The sequence below is a fragment of the Dipodomys merriami genome, unplaced genomic scaffold (assembly GCF_024711535.1).
Source record: "Dipodomys merriami isolate MVZ:Mamm:240054 unplaced genomic scaffold, mDipMer1.0.p SCAF_16, whole genome shotgun sequence".
Lineage (NCBI taxonomy): Eukaryota > Metazoa > Chordata > Mammalia > Rodentia > Heteromyidae > Dipodomys > Dipodomys merriami.
The window spans coordinates 1,163,136-1,189,987 of NW_027202937.1; the positions used below are offsets into that span (position 1 = coordinate 1,163,136).

The following is a 26,852-nucleotide window of genomic DNA, read 5'->3' on the forward strand; positions in this document are numbered from 1 at the left end:
GCCCTGCGCGCGTGTGCACAGCTGCAAACGCGATCCCACGCCCGGGAAAGCTCCAGCTCCACGACGCCCCCCGCAGCCCCGCGGACCCGCGCTTCGGGGGTAAGCTGCGCGGTGGCCCGGGAGGGCGGCTCGGGACGGACTTCCAGCCCGGCCGTGGGGCGCGGAGCTGGGGGGGGGGGGTGGGGGGAGGACGGACGCCCGGGCGCCCCCCTCCGACGTTCCCCGAGAGCCCGGCCGGACACGGCGGGACGAGGCGCCCCGAGCCCTCGCTCCGCCCGAAGGGCCAGGTGGAAGGCAGGGCGGCCATCCCCGACCCCCACGGAGGCCGCGACCCCGCGGGCCCCCGGCCCACCCTCACGGAGGCCTCGGCCCCCCTGGCCCGCGCCGCACCCCGAGAGTCTTACCCATGCTGGGGCTCCGGCGGGGACCAGCCCGGCGCCCGCCGCTCCTCCCGAGGCTCCTGGGCGGGAGGCGGGCCCCGCGCTGCGCTGCGCCCGCCCCTCCCGATCAGGCGGGGCGAGGAGGGGCCTCCATCCGCCCGCGACGCCCCCCGGCCGGGCCCGGCCGACGACGCGGCCGCGGCTCCCCGCGCTCGGCCTCCGCCGGAGCCACGGCGGCGGGACGCCCCGCCCGCACGCCCGCACGCCGCCGCCGGCGGAGTCGCTGACGGAGCGGCCTCGAGCCCCGCGGCTGCGCTCCGGCCGTCCGCGCCCACCCCGGAGCTCGGCCCTCGCCGCTCCCACGGAACGCGACGCCCAGGTCCGACGCGGCTCCAGCCCCGACGGTGCGGAGAGCTGGGCCCGGGCGCTGGGAACGGAGGAAGCTCTCGCGAGAACTCCCTCGCCCTCCCGACCCCGCCCCCTCGGCTGGCGCCAGGTGCTGTGACGTCACGGCCGGGCGCCCAGGTGCGGCGCGCGGGCGGAGGCGGCGGCCGTGCGCGGCGGCGGCGGCGCTCTCCTTCCTTCTCCCCGCCCAGGTGCCGGACCGCGGGGCTGGGGCCCGGACTCGGCTACTATAGCGGTGCATGAGCCTGGGTTTGTCCCTAGCGGCCGCGGGAAACCGGGAGGTGAAGGGGCGGCCGGGAGGACGGGCGCGCCGGGCCGCCATGTCCACCTCGAAGCCGGCGGCGGGCCCGGGGCGCTGGTTAGCGGGAGACCGACCCGAGGCCCTTCTGCGTTTATAGCGGTGGAGCCGAGGGCCTGGGGTGATCGATTCCTCTCGCTCCGAACAGATGCCAGTGCAACCAGTGTGTGTCCTCCCTTCTCGTGCCGACCAGTTCCTTGGCCAGTGCTGTTGTGTCTGGGGTGTCGGAGAGTGCTTATCCCTGAGTTCTCCCTCGTCCATCACCAGAACTGCCCGCCCCCTTTCGAACCACGACCTGGGGCTGGGGGGGATGTGGATAGGTCCACCTGGCTCGAGTCTGCACCGTACAGAGCGATAATCTTGTGAGCGTATCTGTCAGTTCCCCCTTTCCTGTAAACCTGCTTCTGCCATATTCCAATTCCTCCTTTATTTTTTTTTTTTACTCAGTAGGTCTAAAAAGAGGTTGCCATTTAACAAGTTTATGAATACATCAGTGTCACCCTTTATTACTTATTTTTAATATAGCCAGACACTAGTGGTTCAGGCCTGTAATCCTAGCTGCTCATGATGCCGAGATCTGAGAATAAGCGTTCAAAAATTCTTAGCTCCAATGAACCAGCCAAAAAAAAAAAAAAGCCAGAAGTGGAAGGATGGCTCAACTGGCCAGCCTTCAGTGGAAAAGTCAAGCAAGAGCTTCAGGGGCGGAGCTCAAGCTCTCAAACTGGCACACGCACACAATAAGTTAATATAATGTTTTTTTTTTAATGAGGCTTATGAGATCCAAAAGCCAGAAGGAAAAAAGGAACATATAGATTATGCACACTAAACATGAACGCTGTTTGTGTAGTACTGAACTATTGATCCCCTTCTTCCCCTTGCCTAGCTGTTGCTGGCTTGTGCCACCACCACAGGCTAGTTGCTTAGCATTGAAATTGCAGCCACAGTTCCTTTCTACCCAACATTTGCAAGTGTTGAGTTCATTGTTGTCCCCTTAGGAGTAAATTAAAAAGGAAAAAAAAAAAATAACTGCATCTCCTTAATGATTGCAGGCTAACTAGAAGATGCAACATGAACAGAAATTTAATAAAAAGCCAAGTATCAAGCAGAGAAAGTCAAATCCATGAGAATTAAAGGAAAATACATAGCTTTGGGCAAGAAACTGAATTGATTAAGTCTTGGAAGCAGTCTGAAAGCATTCCCCTAGAACTAAGCCGTTTAGAACTAAGCAGAGATGCATATGCACTCAAATATCCCTAAGCCTTTAAGAAATCTGTGTAACTCAAGCAGCCTATAGAAGAGTAGACAGCCTGAGAAATGGCACATAACTGTAGTTCCAGTTGCTGCTTGGGGGGCTGGGGCAGGAAGATCCTTTGAGCTGGACAATTCGGGCCAAACTGGGCAATGCAACAAAATCCTGTCTTATTAGAGAGAAGGAGAAAAAAGAAAAAGAAAACGAAAAAAGGTAGACTAAGATTGGGAAAGTGAGAAAGCTGGAAAGCATAAAACGACATGTTTCAGGAAACAAGGGAAAATAAACACCTGTTGGAAAAGACAAACTTCCTAGATTCCTAGAACCCTAAATTTCTAAAGGAAGGACAATAAGAATTGAAGAAAGGGGGGCTGGGAAGGTGGCTAGTGGTAGAGTGCTTGCCTTGCATGCATGAGGCCCTGGGTTCAATTCCTCAGCACCACATAAGCAGAAAAAGCCAGAAGTGGCGCTGTGGCTCAAGTGGTCGAGCACTAGCCTTGAGCTGAAGAGCTGAGGGATAGCGCCCAGGCCGAGTTCAGGCCAATAACTGACAAAAAAAAAATTGAAGAAAGGTTAAGGAAAACAAAAATGGGAATTGTGCTTTTGACAATAAAATCACATTTGAAAGTAGTTATATAATATATAAAATAATTTGGTTACTCAGATTTTATATATAATTCATATTAAAGTTTTTAACAACTGAAGGCAGAGGTCAAATAGGTAAGCTGAACATGTTAATCAGATGTAAGTTGCATGATCTGACAATGTGATTAAAGAAATATTTGCTATTCTGTCCTAGAAATTCCAAAATCTGCTTTATCTCCATAATGAACTATATGTGTTTGAGAATTATTTTTTTGGGGGGGGTCCGGTCGTGGAGCCTGAACTCTGGGCTTGGGTGCTGTCCCTCAGCTCTTCAGCTCAAGGCTAGCGCTCTACCATTTGAGCCACAGCGCCACTTCCAGCTTTGTGTGCTTATGTGGTGCTGAGGAATCGAACCCAGGGCCTCATGCATGCAAGGCAAGCGCTCTACCACTGAGCCACCTTCCCAGCCCCTGTGTGTGAGAATTTTAAAAATTAAAATTAGCAACTTAGAAACCCTTATCCTGTTGAGGTAAGCATCCAGTGTTGGCTCATACAACAGAAAGACATGAGGATATGGTGTTAGAGCACCTGCCTAGTAAGCTCAAGTCTGTGAGCTCAAACTCCATGACTGTAAAAAAATAAAATAAAAAAATAAATTTAAAAAATGCAAAGATCAGAAATAGGACCCATACAGAGGTTGGGAAAAGAATCACATTCCAAAGGTACTGTCTTCCAAAGATGGTCAATGGAACTCCTTTGGACTCATTTTTTTTTTGGGGGTGGGGGGTCCAGTCGTGGGGCCTGAACTCTGGGCCTGGGCCTGTTCCTCAGCTCTTCAGCTCAAAGCTGCACTCTACCACTTGAGCCACAGCGCCACTTCCGGCTTTTTTCTTATGTGGTGCTGAGGAATCGAACCCAGGGCCTTGAGCATGCAAGGCAAGTGCTGTACCACTGAGCCACCTTCCCAGCCCTGTACTCACTTCTAAGTGTACAAAAATAATACATAACCATGCAGTTGTGCATAAGTACATAAAATACCAGCAATTGTTCCACAGTGCTCTTCTTACAACTCTTGTTTCCAACCTTTCAAAAGCCTTCAAAGAATACATAGGTCTGTATTTTATACATTTTCATTTGGCTAACAGTAACCTCAGCTCAAAACATAGCCTTCTTCTGTAGCAATTATTAGTCACAGGAGAGGGAAAAAAAAGCTTCATTAAATATAGCTTCAAAATTCTTTCAGCTAAAAACATTATCTTTGATTTTCTCTTCTTCCTTGTTCTGAAAGATTCACTGTGTAACCTAGAATGAGCTCAGACTCTCAATACTTCTTCCTCGGCCTCTCTTGAACTGGGATCAGAGGTGTACACTACTACACCTAGCTCATCTTTTACTTTTGCTTCATTTCTTTCATTGTTATCTTTATATTGAATTAGGGTTGTTGCCATCCATTTGTCCTTGTACTTTTTGTATTCCAGGACAAATGAATTGCCAGCATTCTGATCACTTCCTCCCTCTGTTAACTACTGAGTGCTGTTGACCTGGCTTCAAAGAAGTGCTACAATTTCTATGTTAATGACCCAATTTAGGACCACGGGATGGTAACCAAACACCACACCTTTCTAAAGTGTTCTTAGAAATTAAGCAGAGTATATCTATATTAAAATTCATCATATTCTTAACATATGGTTAAAAACTGTTTCACCAAAGCCGGGCACTGGTGGCTCATGCCTGTAATCCTAGCTACTCAGGAGGCTGAGATCTGAGGATCACAGTTCAAAGCCAGCCCGGGCAGGAAAGTCTGTGAGACTGATCTCCAATAAACCACTAGAAAACTGGAAGTGGCACTGTGGCTCAAACGGTAGAGAGCTCGGCTTGAGCTGAAGAGCGCAGGGACAGCGCCCAAGCCCAGAGTTCAAGCCCCACGACCAACAACAACAACAACAAAAGTGTTTCACCAGGAGGATTATATTGAAGACAAATATCATTTATAAAGTATTTGTTTCACTCAAATATTGCAAGCAACTAATTCTTTTTGTTGTTGCTGTTGTTTTCTTAGTTCCAAAGTATTAGGTTTCCTGGGCAGTTTTATTGTTATCTTGTTGTGGCTTGGCTAACTTACAGTACATTTAAACTTGTATAGCTTCAATGTTAAGTCTTTATTTAGAAATCCATTGCAGGAAATTATCAGCTCAATCACTGTGATGTGATTAAAGCTTGCAAAACCCTCTGTTCATACCAGCTCGAGCGTACCAAATGCAAGGTTTTAAATTCAAGCCTCAGTAATGTTTTTTTTAAAGGGTAAATAAAAAATACATTGATTCAGCACCGTTATTCTCAATCAAGCACAGTAGTAATTTTTTTTTACTAATACAAAATTCACATAAGCAATTTTAAATGTAACATAGGAAATAACTTCCTATGCTAGGATCTGTGAGATCCGTATCTCAGCAGCTACATACTCTGCCTTCATGGAATGTGATTTCCAGCTAAGTCAGCTAAGATATTTTCTAATTGTTTTTGAATGAAAACAAAGGAACTCATGAGAGAGGATTCTGTCCATAATTATTGTCTCTTGGACAACATCAGGGCATTTCTGCAGCTATCCTAATAGAACACACACACACATACACACAAAGAACCTCATCTAATTATTACATAACACATCTGTCTACCTATTCTTGCTTTTGAAACAAGAAATGGACATGATTTCAGATCAGATCTCCACTTCTTTAAGGGCACTGATGACAATAAGAGTTACATCCCATCTGACAATGAAGCTTTTAAAATACCTGTTCTCATGTTTGTGAGGTGGGGGAACGTTACTGGGTATACAGTGACATTATTTTGATGCCCAGAATTAAATGCCTGCCAAGACACAAGAAGCTTTTAAACCAAAACATTTCTCTCTGGTTACACCTGAGAATTCATACTCCATCCTGCCAGATTCCAGGCCATGTCCTACCACTCCCACAAACACACCACATTTTATAGGAACCTCTCTACCTCACTTCAGCCCTCACCTCCTCAGCCAGCAACTGCCTTTTCTCAGATCTGCTTATCTGTGGAAGGGCCACTTGAAGTGGCCTCAGCCTCCCCACCCTGAGGCCCCTGCCAGTACCTTCATTTTATAATCAGGGAAACTTGAGTCATCCTACACAGATGGCTTCTGTGCACCCCATCGCCTTTTGCTTTTTTTGACATGGGCCTCATCCTCTTTCTCCCCATCAAGTAACATCTGAATTAACCTGATAATTTTATTCTTGCGCTAACATTCCCTTTCTAACATATTCTCATCCTTTTCTCTCTTCCTTTCCTCCCTCCCCCTTTCTGTATCTTATACCACGTCTCTCCACTTACACCCTGTCTTCATATTGCCAATCCAGTTTGTCTGGTTTAATAAGCCTTCCTGGGTATCCTCTTTGATCTTCTAACCCTCCCTTATCACCAAATACATTTTCACAGAATAATGGGACCATTATAACAAAGCTTTCTATATTAACAGTGTGAAATCTCTTTGAAATCAGTGAGATAGGTAGTATCATTCACTATTAGTGGCAAGAAACTTAATGACAGTTAATACCATATTTAGTCTCAGACTAAACCCTTTATATACCTCATCAGACATGGCTGCCAGGTCAACATGATTAGTAATACTGTTGTGTCCATTTTAAAGATGAAGAAACAGTTATTTAACTTGCCTGAGATCACCAAACTGAAATGGCAGAGCCAGTGCTTAAATTCCAGGCCAATTCCATAGCTGCTATTCCAGCCTATCTTACATCAGTTTCCTTCTTGAGCTGGGATTTCTTCCTTTGTTGAAAGAGAAGGAAGAGAAGAAAAAAAAACAAAACAAACAAACAAACAAAAAAAAAAACAGAATCATCCTTCAGTAGTTGTAAGGACCAGCCAGGAAATGACCAGAACCAACTAAATGCTTAAGGCCAATTTATTTCCCCTTTATCATTCATTGAAGACCTGCTGTCTGTCAGGTACTGGGCTTGTATGGGGAAAAAGATAAAGGAGACACCATTCCTACCCTTGATGGAGCTCAAGGATTTTAAAAGAGGAGGTTTTTTATTGTAACACATATATGTACATCATTTGTTAGTTGCTTGCTTGCTTGCTTGCTTTTTTAGCAAGTCCTGGGGCTTGAACTCAGAACCTGGGCACTGTCCCTGAGCTGCTTTTGCTCAAGGTTAGCACTTTACAGCATTTTCTGTGTATGTGGTACTGAGGAATCAAACCCAGGGCTTCATGCATGCTGGGCAAGCACTCTACCACTAAGCCACATTCCAGCCCTGTTTCTTTTTATATGCCCTCCTACACAATTCTGGAGTACATTCTCTTGTCTTCATGAAACTTGCCCTTCTGTATTCCTTTGCTAGGATATTTGGTGTGTTTTCTTTTGCAAAGATAGCTATTTTCTTTTTTTTTTTTTTTTTTTTTTGTCGGTCGTGGGGCTTGAACTCTGGGCCTGGGCGCTGTCCCTCAGCTCTTCAGCTCAAGGCGAGCACTCTACCACTTGAGCTACAGTGCCACTTCCGGTTTTCTGGTGGTTTATTGGAGATAGGAGTCTCACGGTCTCTCCTGCCCGGGCTGGCTTTGAACCGCGATCCTCAGATCTCAGCCTCCTGAGTAGCTAGGATTACAGGCGTGAGCCACCAGCGCCCGGCTAAAGATAGCTATTTTCATACGACTTTCGTTTCCTGTTCTGTGGGTGAAGTCCTTGAGGTCTGGGACTGCCCCACTCCTCTTGACATTCATTCCAGCTATTGGCTCACAGAAGGTTAATTATCAGTAATTATATTCTATGGGCTGGAGGTAGGTCAGTGGCAGAGCATTTACTTGGCATGCACAGGCCCTGGGCTCCTCCATCTCTAGCACTACAAAAATAAGTTAACAAAACTAAATTTGAAAGAACCCAAATTATTTTTATCTCCAAGAGTCAAATTAAGGAATTGTTACTTCAGTGAAGTGAGCATTTGTTTTTTCCTTGTTGAGACCAGATTTTGCTGTACAGCTGAGGCTTCCTTCAAATTCTCAATCCTCCTGCCTCAAGGTTCCTAAGTGCTGGGATTATATGCACACCCCGCCATACCCAACTGTGAGCTATAATTATAAATAAACGGTACAATACTCTGGAATTATATGCATGCCCCACCATACCCAACTGTGAACTATAATTATAAATAAACGATACAATACTCTGGGGAAAATCTTTCCTGGAACTAACTGGCCAAGATGGGATTACCTAAAATGTTTGCCTGAGTGTTTCATTCTCATTTTTAGTGAAAATAATAATCCCTGTTAAGCAAGTAATGTTTTTAAGTTAACTTTTATTTATTTGATTTCTATTAAAAATATCATTTCAGAAAAGTCAGAGAAGTATATGTAAGATAGATATATCCTATGTATTAACAAGGTTGTAAGCTTTCCTAAGAAAGAAATGCTGGTGTAAGAAAATGTTGGACAGGCCAGATCTGCCCAGTAGCCTACCCTGAGCAAGTGACTGTGGCTTCCTCAGCCTCACCTGGATGCATTTGTGTTTATATTCACATGTGTGTCCTCTTTCTACCATAAAACCACCACCCTATCCCCAAAAAGTATGCAAAAAATGAGGACATCCAGGTTATTACAGCATGAGGTTGTACCTGGCATCCTGCTAAGGAGAAGAGTAGTCACTACCAATGTGAGGTTGAACCTAACATCAGGAACAAAAGCAAGCACTTAGATTCATGATACACAAAAAGTGTCTGAATCTAATTCACCGATTATGGAAAACATCTGCAGAATGAAAATACATTGTCATCACCAACATTAGAGTTCTGTTAAAAGATCAGCAGTTTCCAAGGTCCAAGGAAGCGAAAGCATTTAGCAGACTTCCGTCTCTTAAGTTCACCTTCCATTTCTCTTCCTCAAATGGAAGTGTTAATTGATGGGTCGTGGTGGCTATTTTTGAGAACCAACATGAAAGGGAAAGGAACACAGAGCAGACTCTTAGAGGAGACAGGAATTGAAAGTACAAGGGGACACATCATTTTGGGGGCAAGAAACTCCAGAAGGAGGAACTTGAATTTAAACAAATTAGTATGAGAGAAATGTCAATCAACTAAAAGCCTGAAAGTCATTTTATATTCATTCTCTCATTCAATTAAGAGGGGTTGTTATGTTATTTAAATTTATTTTGCAGTGCAAAAGCTCAAACCCAAGGCCTCATGGGTGCTAGGCAAATACTCTATCATTGAGCTACAGCCCTAGTCCTACATTTTTTAACAACCCATAATTTTATATTTCTGAAAAATTTTAAATGCTTGTCTAACAAAATTCAAACACTACAGAAATAGGTAAAACAATGGACCAACGTCCCCAGGAATCTTGTGCAGAACAACCATTATTAATAGTTCGATTTACATCTACTAAACTTTCACTCATTTCCTAGCATGCAAATAGTTCCTAATTATGCTATGCACACTGCTCTGCAATTTACTTTTTCTGCCTAACACTAAATATAGATCCATGCTAGGGTGTTCCTTCAAATGGTGCCCTCCACTGGTCTACCTTCAAAAATTCTATAGTAATAAGGATGTGAATATTTCCAAGTTGGTAGGGCTTGGGTGGGGGGGGAGTGAAGGGACATCATACACACCACCTGGCTGAACATCTTTGCATAGATGTAATACACTGGTGATTGTGAAAATTAGTCTCTAAAAATGGAGCCACTAAATCAAAAACCACACAGTTGCAGTTGGAGTAAATGTTGCCAAGTTGCCTTCCAAAACAATTATGCTAATTACTGTTCTTCAGTAGTCTGTCCTGTCTTCAAAATTGAATGTTAGCAATGTTTTGACCTTTGTCCACAGGATAGGAGAGAAATTATAGCTCATTGTTTCCATTTGTCTTAGGAGATTTAGAATATTTGCATCTATATTTATTTGTTTATATATTATTATTTATTTACTTGTCTACAAATCATCAGCTCTGTCAATCTTTATCCTTGGCTAATTTTCATAACAAACTTATCATTTTCCCACTCGTTTTTAAGAATGCTCTATTCTAGGTATGCAAGTAGTTGTTTTCTAAGTGCTTATTTGCTCTTTGATACTTTCCTCTTTTCCCTAGGTAAGCAAAGGAGGGAGGAGGGATGAGATGTCAATGGCCCTGGCAAACTGATTGCCTAGACAGCTGCAGTTTAGGCAGTGGAAGAGCTTAGTAGAAGATGGGAGAAGTGGAAGGCAGAATAATGGCTCTCCCCAAAGATACAGACTTCCCAGTCACTGGAACCTGTGAGCAAATCATCGTTCAAGGCAAAAGAAAGTTTGGCTACATTGGAAAAATGTTCATAAATCAACTAATTTTAGGATAACCATGAAAAGCAATTTGAGCAACTGTTACCATAGTGAGAAGAGTCATTGTCTGTAATACAGCCTGTATTGGTTAGCTTAGGGACTTCTGAAATCAGAAATGGAAGAAAGTAACTAGAAACAGTGAAGCAGGAGCATGTATCCAAGAAAGCTAGTGTAAGTGTTTAAACCTGTTATTGATGACTCATGTGTGTGTGTGTGTGTGTGTGTGTGTGTGTGTGTGTGTGTGTGTATTCATGTCATATTGGAATTTTTTTGGGGGGGACGGTCAATACTGTGGACTGATTCACAGCCTACCCGCATGCTGAGTAAACTACTACTTAACTGCACTGCGCAGCTCCATCTTTTATATGTAAAGTTGTAATATAACCGGATTTGATTTGAGGGTGCTTGGTGTAAGACTGCAATTTAAGTTTGTTTGTCTGTTTTTGTCTCATAATGTTTGAGAAAAAGAAGCCGCCCACATTCTACTGATTTTAAATGTCCTCATATGCTTAACTCTGTATAGCATCCCCAAACTCTGACAAACTCTTCCTACTCTGGCTTTTCACTGGGTGATGATCCTTTAATACATAGTCATGTTAATCCTCCGAATTATTCATCATCAGGATGTAAACTGCTTTATATGTTTAGAATTATAAAAGGGCTCTGCCCCTGAGTGAGTCAGAGCATAACAAGGGCTCTAGCCAGGCATCAAGTTGCTAAATGGTCTTGTGTTACACTGTACAGATGTTTATCTTTCTATTGACAGATTATCCAGGTTCTTGCATATGTAAAGATCCAATAAATAAATGGTTCCTAAGCATGGCTGAGCATCAAAAGTACACCACATGCATACTTTGACTCAATTCCAAATCAGGTATTAAGTTCAGTTTTCATCAGAAGTCCTGATCATAGCTGGATATCCCCATCAAAGATTAAAATTTTAGCATGCAAGAATAATCATTTTAAAAATTATGATTCTAAATTTCTTAAAACTTTAGAGGTTCAATTAAAAGGAATTTTGAGCAGGCACAATTTTTCAGCCCCTTTTCTCAATCTATTTCTCTTGTGTCTAGGCACTGAGTACAGTTGTTCAGAATGTCTTTGCTTGAATATAAAATTGCTTACCAATATTACCAGTTTCCTTTCTCCAGAGCTAAATCTGCCAGAAGTAATGGCTTATCTACTCAAAAGCATATAGAACGGTCTTCAGTGTTGTTGTTGTATTTTGTTTTGTTGAGACAAGTTCAAGCTTGTTATGTATTCTGGAACTCATAATCCTTTTGAATCAGCTTCCTCTAGAGTCCTGGGGTTACAAGTGTGTGTCACCATACATGGCTCAACTTTCTAAGCCCTGGATTCCATCCCCAGCATCCACTGAAAAAAAATGATAATAATAAATTTTAAAAATAAGAATCTTACAGACATTCATTGGTATGGAAAGGATATAGTGTGACTCCCAAACTCTTTCTTAGCATTTCTTCTTGCTCTAAATAGAATTCATTTTATTCTCTATCTTCTGGAAGCCACTCACACCCTTGATTCTTGTTTCCCCTTTTCTGTCCTCAAAGCCAACAATTTTACATGTTGCTGGTCAAGCTTCTGCTGAATATTATTCTGTTTTCTTCCATCCAATCTTCTTGTTTTTATGTTTTGGACAAGGTCCTGGTATATAGCCTAGGCTCTACTGGAAGTTGTAATCCTCCTGCCTCAGCCTCTCAATTACAGATGTACATGCCCATGCTGTGCCTCCACCTCCTTCTACTTTCAGTGACGTCAGGCCTACCTGAGCAATCTAGGAAACCCTCCCCATTTTAAAATGAATACATTAGCAACATGAATCTATCCTCGCTGTCTTTGGTCATGTAATATAGCATATTCATAGCTTCCACAGATTTAGGAGAGGGACATTTTTAGGGGGAGGGGCTTTGTTTCTGCTTATTTGTACATCTTATCAAGAGTCAATGACAGAGATTATATCTATTCCAGGTTGAGCAGCCTCAGCACTGTGAACTGAATAATTAACTAGGTTCAGCTATGTCTCCGCAAGTCACCTGGGAAGAATGTGCACAGAGGTAAGGAGCCAGGGAGGAGCCCCTCCTGCTGCCACCTGTGGAATCTGGTCATTCCAGTGCGGCTGATACCTGCAGAAGGGGTATCATCTCCATTATGGCCACAATTTAGTTTATGTAAGGTGACATGTACCTGTATTCCCGGGTAGTAAGAAAGTCAAGGCAGAAGGATCATTAAGTTTGAGGTCATTGTGGGCAAAAAATAAGTAAATAAAATAGAGAAAACCTGTTTCAAAAACAAAAAAGCCAATAAAGGCCATCTCTGACAAAGGGAATGTAACACTGCAGTGCTCCTGCTGGCCTTGTGCCTGTGTTGTGGTCCACGCCAGCACAATGGATGTTGGCTGCCCAATCTCTCCTCATTTAGCTCTGTTTCGAAACTCAAGTGCCACTGGACATTGATGAAAACAAACCAAACAGCTCAAGGGCAGCGATGGGAGGGAGGGAATAAGAGAGAAAGAGGGAGCATCTAACACTAAGCAAAAGGAAAGAAATGTGCATATCACCCGATGTCAAAGAAACAGTTGTATTGTCCAAGTTCATTACAGACCATGATAATGACAGTTTGCCTTGTGAAGGTTAAAATGTGTTTGTGACTTTAAGTATCATTCTCCCACAGTACTGTGGAACTGTGAAATGTATGTAATTACTTTCAAAAAATTATTTAAAAAAATTGAGTGCCATACAATACAATGTATCTGAAAAGTAGATAGTAGAAATTACAAAGGAGTTTCCTTGTAAGACTTACAGACATGTATAAAATGTACTTTGATCAAATCCATCCCTTCTGTATTACTCATCCTAACACACTTTCCTCCTCTCTTCTGCTTTTTAAAAAGTTTTTATGGGTTTCAGTATGTTTCCTTCATACATATATATAATTCAGTTAGATAATATTAACCTCTGTCATCTTCTTTCTTCATGCCCCTTCCAGCAGACTCCTTCCCAAAAGTATAATTTTACACGATGATGATGATGATGATGATGATGATGATGATGATGATGATGATGATGATGATGATGACAATGACAATGTATAGGTTTCACACATGAGAAAAAACATGGGGGGCTGGGAAGGTGGCTCAGTGGTAGAGCGCTTACCTTAAATGCATGAGGCCCTAGGTTCAATTCCTCAGCACGACATAAGCAAAAAGAAAAAAGCCGGAAGTGGCTCTGTGGCTCAAGTGGTAGAGTGCCAGCCTTGAGCTGAAGAGCTGAGGGACAGCGCCCAGGCCCAGAGTTCAGGCCCCACGACCGGACCCAAAATAAAAGAAAAAAAGAAAAAGAAAAAACATGGGAAATTCATCTTTCTGATCTTGGCTTGTCCTGTGGGACATGACACTCTATGGTTCCATCCAGCTGAATAGAGGAAATGAAATCGTGTCAGGAACTCTGGTTATAATAGACATTTGGATTTGTCTGTTAGCTTGATATTCTCTCAGGGGAGTGAGATGGATGTTGAACAAAATAAGCAAGGTACTTGCTAGAAACACACACAGTATGTATACATGATACACACAGCTGTGTTTCTGGAAGGAAATCTAAGAAACTAGTACAGACCACCATACAGCTGGACAGAGGAATCAAGTAGAGGAAGAAGGGTGAGAGGGACATTTTATTTTCATTTTGTAACTTGAAATTGATATTTTGTATACAGACTAGCTATTCAGAACTGCAGGATTTTTAGAATAATACAGGATACAACAAATCTATGTATGCTAAGATAGTAATAAAAAAAAATAGGTTTCTGATATAACTGACCAGGGTACTACAATCACCAATATCTGTTTACATAAATGTGTTGTCTATCTGGTCCATTTAAGGAATAGTATAGGTGAAGAGGTAATAAATAACAATTAGAATTCAGCTTTAATACTGTCATTTAAAGTTTGAAATTTTCTGTTATTTTTGTGACCTTACATTTTGCTTTATCTTTCCCCCATATTTTAGTAGTAGTAGTAGTAGTAGTTCATTAATATATGCAAAGAAGACTGACTTGTGTAATAAATTCTTGCTTTCAATCATTTCTTACTTGAATAAGAGTCTAAGTACTCACTTGGATGGAATTCCCATAAGTCAGAAATACAATCCTTCTGGTTCAGAAATTAAACCTACTAAACTCTGGCAAGCTTTTCAGTAATAACAAATACAATTCTGAGCCACAGAGCCAAGGAAAATGCTTTACTTAAAGAAAGAGAGAAACGCAGAGGAAGCCCTGTTTTGACCAGGGAGAACAGTTTTTGCAACATGGGTTGAGAGTTGGAGATGTCCTTTTAAAGTCTATGGAGTCAGTTGAAACAAGGAACTGACAATTTCAAGAGAGGATGAGGGAAATGCTGCTGTGCATGATCATCAAACACTTTTGTGAAATCTGTGTCATGCAAGTTTGCACTATACCTGCTGTCTCACAAGCCCATGTGCACTCAGACTAGATCTGCCTACCATAGCTACTCAGGAGCCTGAGATCTAAGGATCACAGTTCAAAGCCAGCCCAGGCAGAAAAGTCCATGAGACTCGTCCCTCCAATTGACCCCAAGAAAACCAGAAGTAGAACTGTGGCTCAAAGTGGTAGAGTGCTAGCCTAGAGCAAAAGAGCTCAGCACCCAGGCCCCACAACCAAAAAAAATTAAAAATAAGGGGGCTGGGAAGGTGGCTTAGTGATAGAGGGCTTGTCTAGCATGCATGAATCCCTGGGTTTGATTCCTCAGCACCACATACACAGAAAAAGCCTGAAGTGGTGCTGTGGCTCAAGTGGTAGAGTGCTAGCCTTGAGCAAAAGAAGCTTGGAGACAGTGCTCATGCCCTGAGTTCAAGTCCCAGGACTGGCCAAATGAAAATACAAATACAAATAAGAAAATAAAGTAAACTTCTCAAGAGGAAATTGTAGGGATGTTACCTGAGGCTCTTTCTCTGAAAAGTGTGCTGAAAATACAGCTCTAAGTGAGACTGATGGCTGATCCTAATAAGATGGCCAGTGAATTGGCCTCAGGCTAAGGGAGAGCATGGAAAACAGTTTGCTCCGCCTTGGGGGACCACAGCAAAGTGTCTCAAGAAGAATCTCTCCCTTTCCCTTTTCTGTTAATTGATAGATTATGGAGAGAAGAGAATCATCATCTTCTTGTTGTTGTTGTTCCTCTTTATTCTTCTTCTCCTGCCTCTTCCTCTTCCTCTTCCTCTTTCTCTTCCTTTTCCTCTGCCTGTGTGTGTGTGTGTGTGTGTGTGTGTGTGTGTGTGTGTGTGTGTGTGTGTGTGTGTGTGTCTGTGTCTGTGTCTGTGTCTACCTGCCTACCTGCCTGCCTGCATGTTCAGATCCAGGAGCTTATACTCAAGGCCTGGAATGTTTTTTGCTCAAGGCTAGCACTCTACCACTTGAGGTACAGCTCTACTTTTTGCTTTTTTTGATGTTTAATTGGAGGTAAGTGTCTTACTTTTATACATAGACTGGCTTCAAACCATAATCCTCAGATCTCAGCCTCCTGAGTAGCTTTTTGGATTACAGGCCTGAGCCAGTGACAACTGGCTGAGAAACTTACTCTTTACGACTGATTCAGAGTTCCATCAGTTGAATTAAGTACTCTCTCTCTTTCTCTCTCTCTGTCTCTGTCTGTCTGTCTGTCTGTCTGTCTGTCTGTCTCTCTCTCTCTCTCTCTCTCTCTGTCTCTCTGTCTCTCTCTCTCTCTCTCTCTCTCTCTCTCTCTCTCTCTCTCACACACACACACACACACACACACACACACAGAGTAGAAAAGTGATCTGCAAAAGTTAATCACTGACTAGAACCAGGAACAGGTAGAAATCTGCCCGAGTCTCCCCTGATGATCTCACTGGGTGTGGAGGAAGAAACCACTGCCAGCCGAGATCTGAGCCGTGACCAGAAACCTGACTCCAACAATGAACGGAGTTGCAGATCCTGTGTCAGATGCAATCGCCACTTTTTAACCAGGGAAAACAAGCAAACGGGGAAGCAGAAGAGGGCCACCAGCCTGAGAAAGAAAGTCTACACTCTGTGACTCACCCTTTTCTAATAGTGACTGGAAGAAAACGCTGGTGGGGATTTTCCTGTTCCTGTAATGGTTGGTATAAAATTGTGCTCTATCAGTAAAGCCTGTTTGCAGTTGGCATGACAGAAAGTAGGCTGTTGGCACTAAGTATCAAGCAGAAAGATCTTGATATAGCCACTGTGGTAGGAGGGTTTCACTCTGATGTAAGGCTCAAGGCCTCTGCTCCACATTACTTTCCCACAGGCTGGGGGTGTGGCTGTAGTGGTTGAGTGCCAATGAGTTCTTGAGTTCAAATCCTGAAGCCCATTGTCTCCAGCTGCTTCCTTATGGAGAGGATGGTATATTTTAGATGAAGGAGGATGGGGAAAAAAAACAGGAAGCAAGTTCACTGGACCTTGCGCATTACAATATGCAACTATTATTACCCTATTTTCCCAAATGAAATTTTTTTCACATAGGAAAGCAAAGCCTTTTCTCCCTTGTCAATGCAACGGTATGCCAACAACAACAACAAAAAAAAACTGAGTGCAAGAAATGACCACGTGGCTACTTGTCAAGTTGAAGCACATATTTCATTCAGAAACTCGAAGCAGAAAAACAACAGAACGGATTAAAAAAAGAAACCTTCAGAATACTATGAAAGAACTTGAGGAATTTACCTGAGACTCAGGGACACATGCCGAGGGAAGCCTCTTACTACCCCTTCATAGTGATTCTGTAGCAAACAATGTTGAATTACAGGATTTTGCTGCTGAGACAGGCCACAGACACTTAGCCAAAGCACATTTTCTACTTGACACCATCTTTTGCCAAGTAGAGTTCAGTCTATGCCTCAACTCTACCTTTAGTTGGCAGTTAGCTACTTCTGGAGGCCAAGAATCTACAGACAGCTCAGGATGTGAGTGTTTCTCAGGCTCGTACTTTGTCCTTTTCCAGTGTGACAGCAAAAATCTAGTCCTTCTTCACCGACTGCTCTGAAAATGTGAAGATAAACTCTTGCTGGCCATTGTGGTGCACACCTGTAATCCCAGCACACAAGAGCAGGCTAAGGTGGGAGGATTGTGTGTTCTAAGCTATATGAGACTCCATTCCAAAAACCCAGGAGGGAAAAAAAATTTGAAAAGAACAAAAGAAGGGGTGACATTGTCCAAAAAAAAAATGTACTCATTAACTGACTTATGTAACTGTAACCCCTCTGTGTATTACCTTTATAATAACAATAAAAAAATTAAAAAAACAGCTGGTGGGCTGGGAAGGTGGCTCAGTGGTAGAGTGCTTGCCTTGCATGCATGAGGCCCTGGGTTCGATTCCTCAGCACCACATAAGCAGAAAAAGGCAGAAGTGGTGCTGTGGCTCAACTGTAGAGTGATAGCCTTGAGCTGAAGAGCTGAGGGACAGCTCCCAGGCCCTGAGTTCAAGCCCATGACTGACAAAAAAAAAAAAGAAAGAAAGAAAGAAAGAAAGAACAAGAGCTGAGGATGTAGCTCAGAGACAATTTGCTTCCCCAGCATGTTCAAGGTCAAAGGTTTGATCTCCATCACTGAAAAAATAAAACAGGAAAGTTTTTACTGTGCTTGCTGGTTAGACTGTACAGCACACTCAAACCACCTGGGGATATTGTTGGAACAAGTTTCCCAGACGATTTGGTGTGCACTCACAAAGAACTGCAAGACCCTTTCCAAAGCTGACAGGCTAAGTGATAAGAGCAGCTATATCTTCTATGAACGGGGCAGAGTACATGGGAAAATGAGAAGGCACCACACTCATGCCCCATATCATCTCGATAGACAATTCCTATTTTCCTGTATCATGTTAGGCTCTGGACTACAGAAGTACCTGGAAAATATGATCTATCACGATCAACAACTCAGGATTACTCTAAACCCACCTGTCTCCTACCTCAAAACACACAGCCCAATGAAACATTATTTGAGTTTCGTGAAGGTCTGAAAGCTGTGGTTGTCGATAAACAAACAGAGATTAATTTTTTTTAATGGGTATAGAAATGTCAGGTGACAAGAAAAAGCTAGCAGAAAAGTACCAGAGGACACTTCCTGTTGAGAAAGAATTGTGTATAGCTCCAATTTGACTTTGAGTTCGGGCTCCTATGCTCTCTTCAGGAAGTGTTCATAGGTTTTGCATATTAGTAAATGAAAGAACCACATACCTTCAGGGTAAGGCTGAATAAATTGATTCAACATTATTTATATGACCTCCTTTGGGGGTGGGGGGATGTAGTACTGGAGTTTGAAATTAAGGGCTTCTGGGCCATACTTTCAGCCATTTTCAGCTGGTCATATTTAAAATGGGGTCTCACTTCCTGCCCAGGTGCTTGCCTGGGTATCCATCAACTAGCCTTCTCATCCAAGCTAGAATAACAGGTGTATGTACACACACCCAGCTCTCCCCTGACAAGGAGGTCTTTTGTACTTTTCTGCCCAAGCCTGTCTTGAACCTCAGTCCTTCCTCCCCGGCGGCTAGGATTACAGGCACATGCCACCAGCACCCAGCTGGTGACCTAGTTTAGGCCTGGGAGTTGGGTTGAGAGCCCACCATGACTGAAAATCATCCTTGCACATTTGCTATATGGAAAGGACATCAATCCTAGCATTGAACTTCTCAAGACATAAGTCCGTGCTTGGCAAGGGGCTGGATCTCAGAGGTAGAGCACTTGCTCAGCATGTGGGAGAGCCCAGGGTTCAGTGCTTGGCACCTCAAAAGAAAAGAAAAGTGCATTGTTAAAGCCCCCATGTCACAATTGATGAATTGGAGGCTCGGGAATTATAAATGTGCCTCCATTTATACAGTGGCAGAGCCATGACTTCAGATTCATTTTTTAAAAATCCTAGGTGTTTATAACATCATTTCAAGATGCGTAAAACCATAGGTCTTTTTTCTGTTCTGACATTCTGATATCAGACAACTATTTTGAGTACTTAAATGAATTCTAACAATTAGAAGGATGATAAAGTCAGTAAAGAAAGCGAGAGATGCTTTTCAAATTAATTTATACAAAAAGAAAAAAATATTTTAATAGCAATGTGTACCTAAAGTGCATAATAAAATGTACAGATATCTAAGCAGTATAGGAAATAATAAAAAGATTATTCTGTTGATGTTTTAGAAATGACACTGTTAGGTGGATTATCTGGTCTCTAGAGAGGACTGAGCCCCAGCACCGCCCCCTTGAGTAGCACCCCAGGGGTTCATGGGTGAGGGAAAATATTCTGACTACAGAACATGTGGAGGTTTGTCCCTTCCTTGCCTTTGTCAAAGTAGCCTCGCATCAATAATAAGATTTGCTTAGAAGATGCAATGAGATCGTTTCTCACCAATGAGTGGGTGGCAGGTATATTTGGAACTCCAGAACACAGTCAGCAGGCAGGTCAGGTTTGTGTCCACCCATCTGGGCTCCCAGAAGACATCAAGTGTTTAGTGATTGAGTTACAAGACCTGGCCAGCCACTGCCGGCATGGTAACTCAAGCCCAAATCTACAGCCACTGGGGAAGACTTCCTGTAAAGGCACACACATGTTCACTTGTCCTTTGTTTTGCTCAGACTGGTATTCTACTACTTGAGTTACACTTCCACTTCTGACTTTTGGCTGGTTAGTTGGAAATAGGGCCTCATGTATTTTTCTGCCTTGGCTGACTTTGAACTGTGATTCTTAGATCTCAGCCTTTTGAGTAGCCAGGATAACAGGTGTGAGCCAATGGTGCCTAGTAGGATTTTAAACATTTTTTTTCTTGATGAAACTGGAATTGAAATTCAGTATGTTGGGCTAGTGAGGAAAGCACTTGACTACTTAAACCTTGGCCATAGCCCTAATGTTTGTGTGTGTGTGTGTGTGTGTGTGTGTGTGTGTGTGTGTGTGTGTGTGAGATTTTCTTGGACACACACACATACTCACATACACACAATGTATTAGAAGAGAATTTAAGTCTCAGGACTTATGAGAAACTTTAGATTCACTTTCAAATATTTCTGATGCCCCAAATGCCACTTACAAGGTCAGGGTCTCATTTACCTTGCTAGATTTCACCACTTCAAAGTGACAGAAGTGGTTTGGTCAGAAAAATCATTGCCTCAAGGAAACAATCACAGCAGTAATTTATCCAAGTCTCCTCGGTGGTTTAAAACCTAAGCTACCTTGCTCCGCATAGAATTAATACAGAAATGGTTCAGTGACGACAGTTCTTAGAACACAGAGATCGAAAAGAGCTTGCCTCCACCTCCTCCCCCAGGTAGTTCACAAACCTTAGCCATGAGATTAAATTTATTTTGGTATATGAGCACTGAGCCGAAGAAAAAATATATATACAGCTGGTCAGCCGCTAAGTGGCTCAGCTTTTGACCCTTGCTAGTTATACTTTGCACAAAGGACACGTTATTTTGGGGTCAGTTTCATCTTAAACCCCTGTCCAAAAGTAGTAGTTGGATACCCTGAGTTAGGAGAGATGGTGGGGAACCATGGGCTGACACTGTCAGGACACATTGTATCACGCACCAACACGGTGAACCGAAACCCCGGTGTACCATTACCTACACGTAACTGAAAAATTACTTTTCAAAAGAAGGTATCTCAGAAATAAAATGGACTTTGAGTCTATTGGCCCTTACGCACATTTCTTTTTTAATTCAATAACTATGGCAATGACAATCTTGACTGATAGAAAAGCTTCATAATATATTGCATAGTCTCTTTCCTTCCTTCCTTCCTTCCTTCTTTCCCTCCCTCCCTCCCTCCCTCCCTCCCTCCTTCCTTCCTTCCTTCCTTCCTTCTTTTTTTTTTCTTTTGTGGTGCTGGAGATCAAGCCAGGAACTTGGAGTGCTAAGCATATGTGATATCACTGACCTGCATCTTCAGTCCTCAGACTTTTTTTTTGAGACATTATTTTGCTCTCTCTCTCTCTCTCTTTTGCTCTCTCTCTTTATAGATAGATAGATAGATAGAGAGATAGATAGATAGATAGATAGATAGATAGATAGATAGATAGATAGATAGATAGATAGATAGTTATACATACATACATCCCATGCTGGCCATGAACTAAACATTTCCCAACATCAGCCTAAGTGCTGGGATTATAGGCAGGTACCAGCATGCCCAACCAGCTACATAGTTCTTTTCCTTTCTTCTTCCTCTTCTTCCTCTTCCTCGTCTTCCTCGTCTTCCTCTTCTCCTTCCTCCTCCTCTTCTTCTTCTTCCTATTACTATTATTATTATTATATAGTTGTAAAAGGGGTTACAATTCTGTAGTTCAGGTTGTGAGTACAAAGCTTCTTGGTCAGTATCATCCCTATTTTGTTCTTCCCCATTTTCCCCCTCCTGTGAGAAATGTACAGTGAATCTAAAAATATTCCAACACCCAATAAAAATTAAATGACCCTTTTTTTTTTGTTTTGTTTTGTTTTGGGTCCGGTCGTGGGACCTGAACTCTGGGCCTGGGCGCTGTCCCTCGGCTTTTTTTCTTTTTTGCTTATGTGGTGCTGAGGAATCGAACCCAGAGCCTCAAGCATGCAAGGCAAGCACTCTACCACTGAGCTACCTTCCCAGACTCCCAATAAAAATTAAGACGTTAAAATGATTTATTTTTAGCTATCCTCTGTGAACTAAATAACTGGATCTCCCACTACAAGGATTTTCTGAGTCTTATATAAATAGAAAAATGATTTATCTCCCAATCCCCGCCTCTACTAGCCTACTAATCTTCTAATTGTATACACATTGATTGCTGTGTATTTTTCAACACATACATTTTTTTGGCACAGAGGAACATATTGTGTATATTTAATCCATTTCATAAAGGAAAACAGGAGGCTTCAAGAATACTTCCTCTCCATCATTTCTAGATGACGTATGATGTCCCAGTGTTCCTTCTTTGGGAAGAAGTTGTTCATAATCCTTAGCAAGAGATTTTAAATTTATATTGCATTGATTATATTATAGGTTTCTCTCTCCTCTTAAAAAAACAGATGTAATTCTATCTGCATAGAATCTGAGAAACCTACATTTATTAAGAGAAGTTTTGCAATAGAGCACAAGTATTTATTGCTAGTTTTGTTTTTCAGCAATGCTGCTTGTGGGAGAATGCAATATTGAATTAAATCACAAGAGTGCATTTCATTTTGAGGATGTGAAAGGTTGCTATGTTCCCCCTTTTCCTTTTCCCTTAGGTTGATCTCAGTACAATATAATTCTATTACTCAGTTACTAAGTGTGTTGAAGTTTAATTACTCATGTGCTTTGTCTGGCAGAGGCAAAGTGCAGTCCCTGTCCTTTTCCCCTTCCTAGACACAGATGCTGCCCTGAAGTCAGATCACTGTGGGAGATGTTTATTTTGCAATTAAGGAAGGATAAGGAGAATGTCTCAAGTTATTACTTCCCTCTCCCCCTTTATCCTCCACTCCCTGCTTCAAGAGGAGTCTTCAAATCAAAGCTAAAAGAGATAATTGGCCAAGTGAAATGGTGCATTTCAATAAATGAGTGGAAATTTATGGTAGATAAGTGGAAATATTTGTATTTGGGAGGGAGGTATAAAATGAACAGGTGACTTGGAGGGACATTGCTATTTTTTAAAAAGCCCCCAAAGTTTTCATTAACCACAGAATGAAGATAAGTCAAAGTATAAAATAACATATTGCAAAGTAAAAGTATTGTATTGGCTGGGCACCAGTGACTCAAACCTGTCATCCTAGCTACTCAAGAGGCTGAGTTCTAAGGATCAGGGTTCAAAGCCAGCCCAGGCAGGAAAGTCCATAAGACTCTTATCTCCAACTAACCCAGAAAATCAGAAGTAAGGCTGTGGTAGAGCACTAGCTTTGAGCAAAAAGCTCAAGGACAGGGTCCAGTCCCTGAGTTCAAGTCCCACAATTCACCAAAAAAAGAGAAAAAAGTATTGTATCAAGATCATGCCAAATAATATTTTGTGAGCTGGTTGGGTCATAGTTGAGATATTTTAATATTTAAAATGTTAGGAGCAATGTTGGCAAAATGATATCCATGAGCAGACTATATCTTGCTCATAGAAAACCGTATTCTGGTGGGTGCCAGTGGCTCACACCTGTAATCCTATATACTTAGGAGGCTGAGACCGGAGGATTGCGGTTCAAAGCCAGCCAGGGCAGGAAAGTCCATGAGACTTATCTCCAATAAACCACTAGAAAACCGGAAATGGCCCTGTGGCTCAAGCAGTAGAGCCCTCGCCTTGAGCTGAAGAGCACAGGGACAGCACCCAAGGCCAGAGTTCAAGCCCCATGACCCACCAAAAAAAACCCCAAAAAACCATATTCTGCAATAGGTGATATCACATAATACTCTTGTTTGAGGAAGGAATACATGGATTTAGAGATGCTAAGTGTGAAGAAGTTGCTATCATTCAAGTGGCATCCTCTGGGTCAGGAATCCTACCAGATGCTTTTGAGAACCTTGCTGAATTCTCCCCAGATCCCTGTGCTGCAAGTATTATTAGGTCTGCAGGACACGTGGTTCCATGCGGCAATGGGTTCAAAGTTCTCAGTGTGGGACAAGGCAATTCCAGATCCTACTTATCTAATCTGATACCTGCACATTTCCTGCCACACCCTCCTACCTTCACCTGCTCTAGGCCTGCAGAAACTTGTGTTGATAGTTGTTTTATTCCACTCTGTAGTTATTTAGTACCATTCTGGACTCCTATAATATACAAGGCACTGTGCCAAATATTCTGTCCAAAGTGAACTTCGGCAGCATTCTTTTATTTATTTATTTATTTTGGTTGTGGGGCTTGAACTCTGGGCCTGGGCTCTGTCCCTCAGCTCTTCAGCTCAAGGCTAGTGCTCTACCACTTCCAGTTTTCTGGTAGTTAATTGGAGATAAGAGTCTCACAGACTTTCCTGCCTGGACTGGCTTAGAACCTCCATCCTCAGATCTCAGCCTCCTGCGTAGCTAGGATGACAGTGTGAGCCACCGGCACCTGGCACTTCTCCCTTCTTATAGAAAATAAAAATCTATGCCTGAACATTTATAATGCAATATAGAGGATGGAGAAGAAGGTAAAGGAGGAGGAGGAAGAGAAGTCACTGTGTTTCAGGGTGGGAAATGCTGTCCTCCCGGAAGGGGTGGCATTTGAACTGGGTTTGGCTTGGCAAATAGTGATTTGGACGTGCTGAGAAGGGACACGGAGATCATCCTAGGCAGAGTGTACATGACAGCAGATGAAGGAGGAAAACGCTGAGGAGACAGTCAGAAATGCCAGGCTAATGAGTTCTACAGTGCCTTGGGGGCCGTGGGGAGCCCCAGGTGATTTAAGTGGGGTGATGGGAAAATCTCCAAATGATCCTTCATGCAAAGAACATTAGACCAGGCAGCAGACATGGCGGGACAAGGCTAGAAGGCGTGGGAGCATGGCCCAGCCCTCCTTAGCTTATCTTTAAAGCTGTTCAGCTTTCCAACACTGCACCTAAAATCTGGCCTATCAGGTGCACAAATGCAGTCTTTTTCTTTTTTTTTTTCTTTTTTGGTTGAGGGGAGGTTGTGAGGCAGTTGGGACTAGGCCTTTAACACAAGGCCTCATGCTCTTGCTCAGCCTTTTTCCTCAAGGCTAATGCTCTACCACTTGGGCCATGCCTCCATATCCATCTTTTTTGCCGGTTAGTTGGAGACAAGAGTTTCTTGGATGTGTCTTCGGTGGCTAGCTCTGAACCATGATTCCCAGATCTCGGATTCCTGAGGAGCTAGGATGAGAGGCACGAAGCGTGTCAAATGCAGTCTTGGTCTTTCTCTGGCTTTTTGTGTCTCTCTGGATTTCATTTCCTCTCATTCGTCTTTGGTGTCTGCTTGGAGTCTGTAGAGCTGCCCTTCATCTTCACAGTTTGGACACGTGCACACTACATGTTCTCCCACAGGCTCTGCTTTCATTTACTTTTCTATCCTTCGATGATGATTTCCTCCCGGGAGCCTGTCACATCCACTCCCTCGTTTCTCAGACAGGACTCAGGGCTGCACTCAATCTCATGTAGGTGGAAACATAATGTGAACATAATAAGAATGATTGGCTGGGCTGGGAAGGTGGCTCAGTGGTAGAGCGCTTGCCTTGCATGCATGAGGCCCTGGGTTCGATTCCTCAGCACCACATAAGCAAAAAAAAAGAAAAGAAAAAACCAGAAGTGGCGCTGTGGCTCAAGTGGTAGAGCGCTAGCCTTGAGCTGAAGAGCTGAGGGACAGCACCCAGGCCCAGAGTTCAGGCCCCACAACCGAACCAAAAATAAAAAAAAGAATGATTGGCATCTCAGGGGATCTGCCGCCAGGACCTGGGTCACGTGATAGTGTGAGGCGTGCTGCCCCTGGCTCCGGAGACTTCAGTGCTAGCACAGCCAACACAGGTGCTCCGGAGGGGCTGGTGCTGCCCCCGTGGAAACCTTTGTGGTCCATTGCAAGGCTCCTGACTCTTAGGCTTGTTCAGTCTTGCAACAACACCTAAAGGTGATGACTCAACTGATGAAGCCTAAAACTGAAGCAGCGATGGAGACACCACGAAGCAGCTAATCTCAGGCTGGAAGGATTCATTCGTACACAGACTCCCTCCACAGCCCAGAAAAAGCCCTTCATAACATTTTCCAAAGAAACACACTGCAGAGGATTGATGTCCAAGCTGTCCCTGCCCCACCAAGAAATTCTGTTAAGGGAAGAAGAAAGCTAAGTTAGAGTACCTGCCTAACAAATACGAGGTCCTGAGTTCAAACACTACTACTGCCAAAAATGAAATATGATGTATCAGTAAATAGGAATAAAATGAGCCAATTGTTTTGGAAAAAACCAACAAATTCAATTGAAAGGATAGTGTAATAAATATGTATATTAGCAAAATGTCACTGAAGACCAAGTACTAGGGTTCCAGCTTTGATGTCAACTAAACTTTAATGCAGTCACTCTAAAAAATAGCACTCTACAAAAATAACTATTTACAAAACAAACATGAGTGACTCAAAGAAACAATTATCCTAAAACCATTTAGCATTTACCATACTGTAGTATCATTCTACCCTCAATCCATCCATCAACCCATCTACCCATGCATCTCTTAATCCACCCATCAGTATCTCTCTCTCTCTCTCTCTCTCTCTCTCTCTCTGTTTCTCTCTAATCACCTTCAATCTTATCTATCAATCTATCTTTTTCATCATTCTTGTAACAACCCAACAGGACAGAACCAAGATTCTTATTTTACATTTGAACAAGTTGAGTCAGAGTGTTTGAGTAAGCTACACACTTCCAAACAGCAGTCAGGGCTCTGAAGTTCATCCTCTTAACCTCAGCACTAAAAGCATGCCCTATTGCATTTCAGTGTTTCTTTATGCTGCCTTCACTATTCTGTCAGAACACAACTACTTGGAAAGAGCCAGTGCAGCTATGAACACTTTGTTCCTTCTCAACCAGGCAAGTTAAATTTATCTTTGATAACCTCACCACCCCTTAGTGCGGGACAATGACTCATTCAGAACTGTTCAGCAGTAAATGACCAAGTGAACCAAATT

The 26,852-nt window shown here is 43.0% G+C and overlaps 1 protein-coding gene and 1 long non-coding RNA gene across 3 annotated transcripts in view; one reads left to right on the forward strand and one right to left on the reverse strand.

Moving 5' to 3' along the window:
* The window catches only part of Cd2ap (CD2 associated protein), a 43,385-nt gene extending 42,806 nt beyond the window's left edge, over window positions 1–579 (reverse strand). The window contains exon 1 of the mRNA XM_070023574.1: window positions 405–579. Within this exon, the coding sequence (XP_069879675.1) occupies window positions 405–408 (4 nt within the window). The 5' untranslated portion in view covers window positions 409–579. The remainder of the gene's footprint in view (window positions 1–404) is intronic.
* Window positions 1–26,852, forward strand: LOC138827999 (uncharacterized). Of its 2 annotated transcripts, none has more exons than XR_011372204.1 (3): window positions 1–99; window positions 12,253–12,338; window positions 26,663–26,852. It is a non-coding gene; the product is annotated as an uncharacterized lncRNA (long non-coding RNA). The 2 variants fall into 2 exon arrangements; XR_011372203.1 differs by lacking the exon at window positions 26,663–26,852 and adding an exon at window positions 16,795–17,536.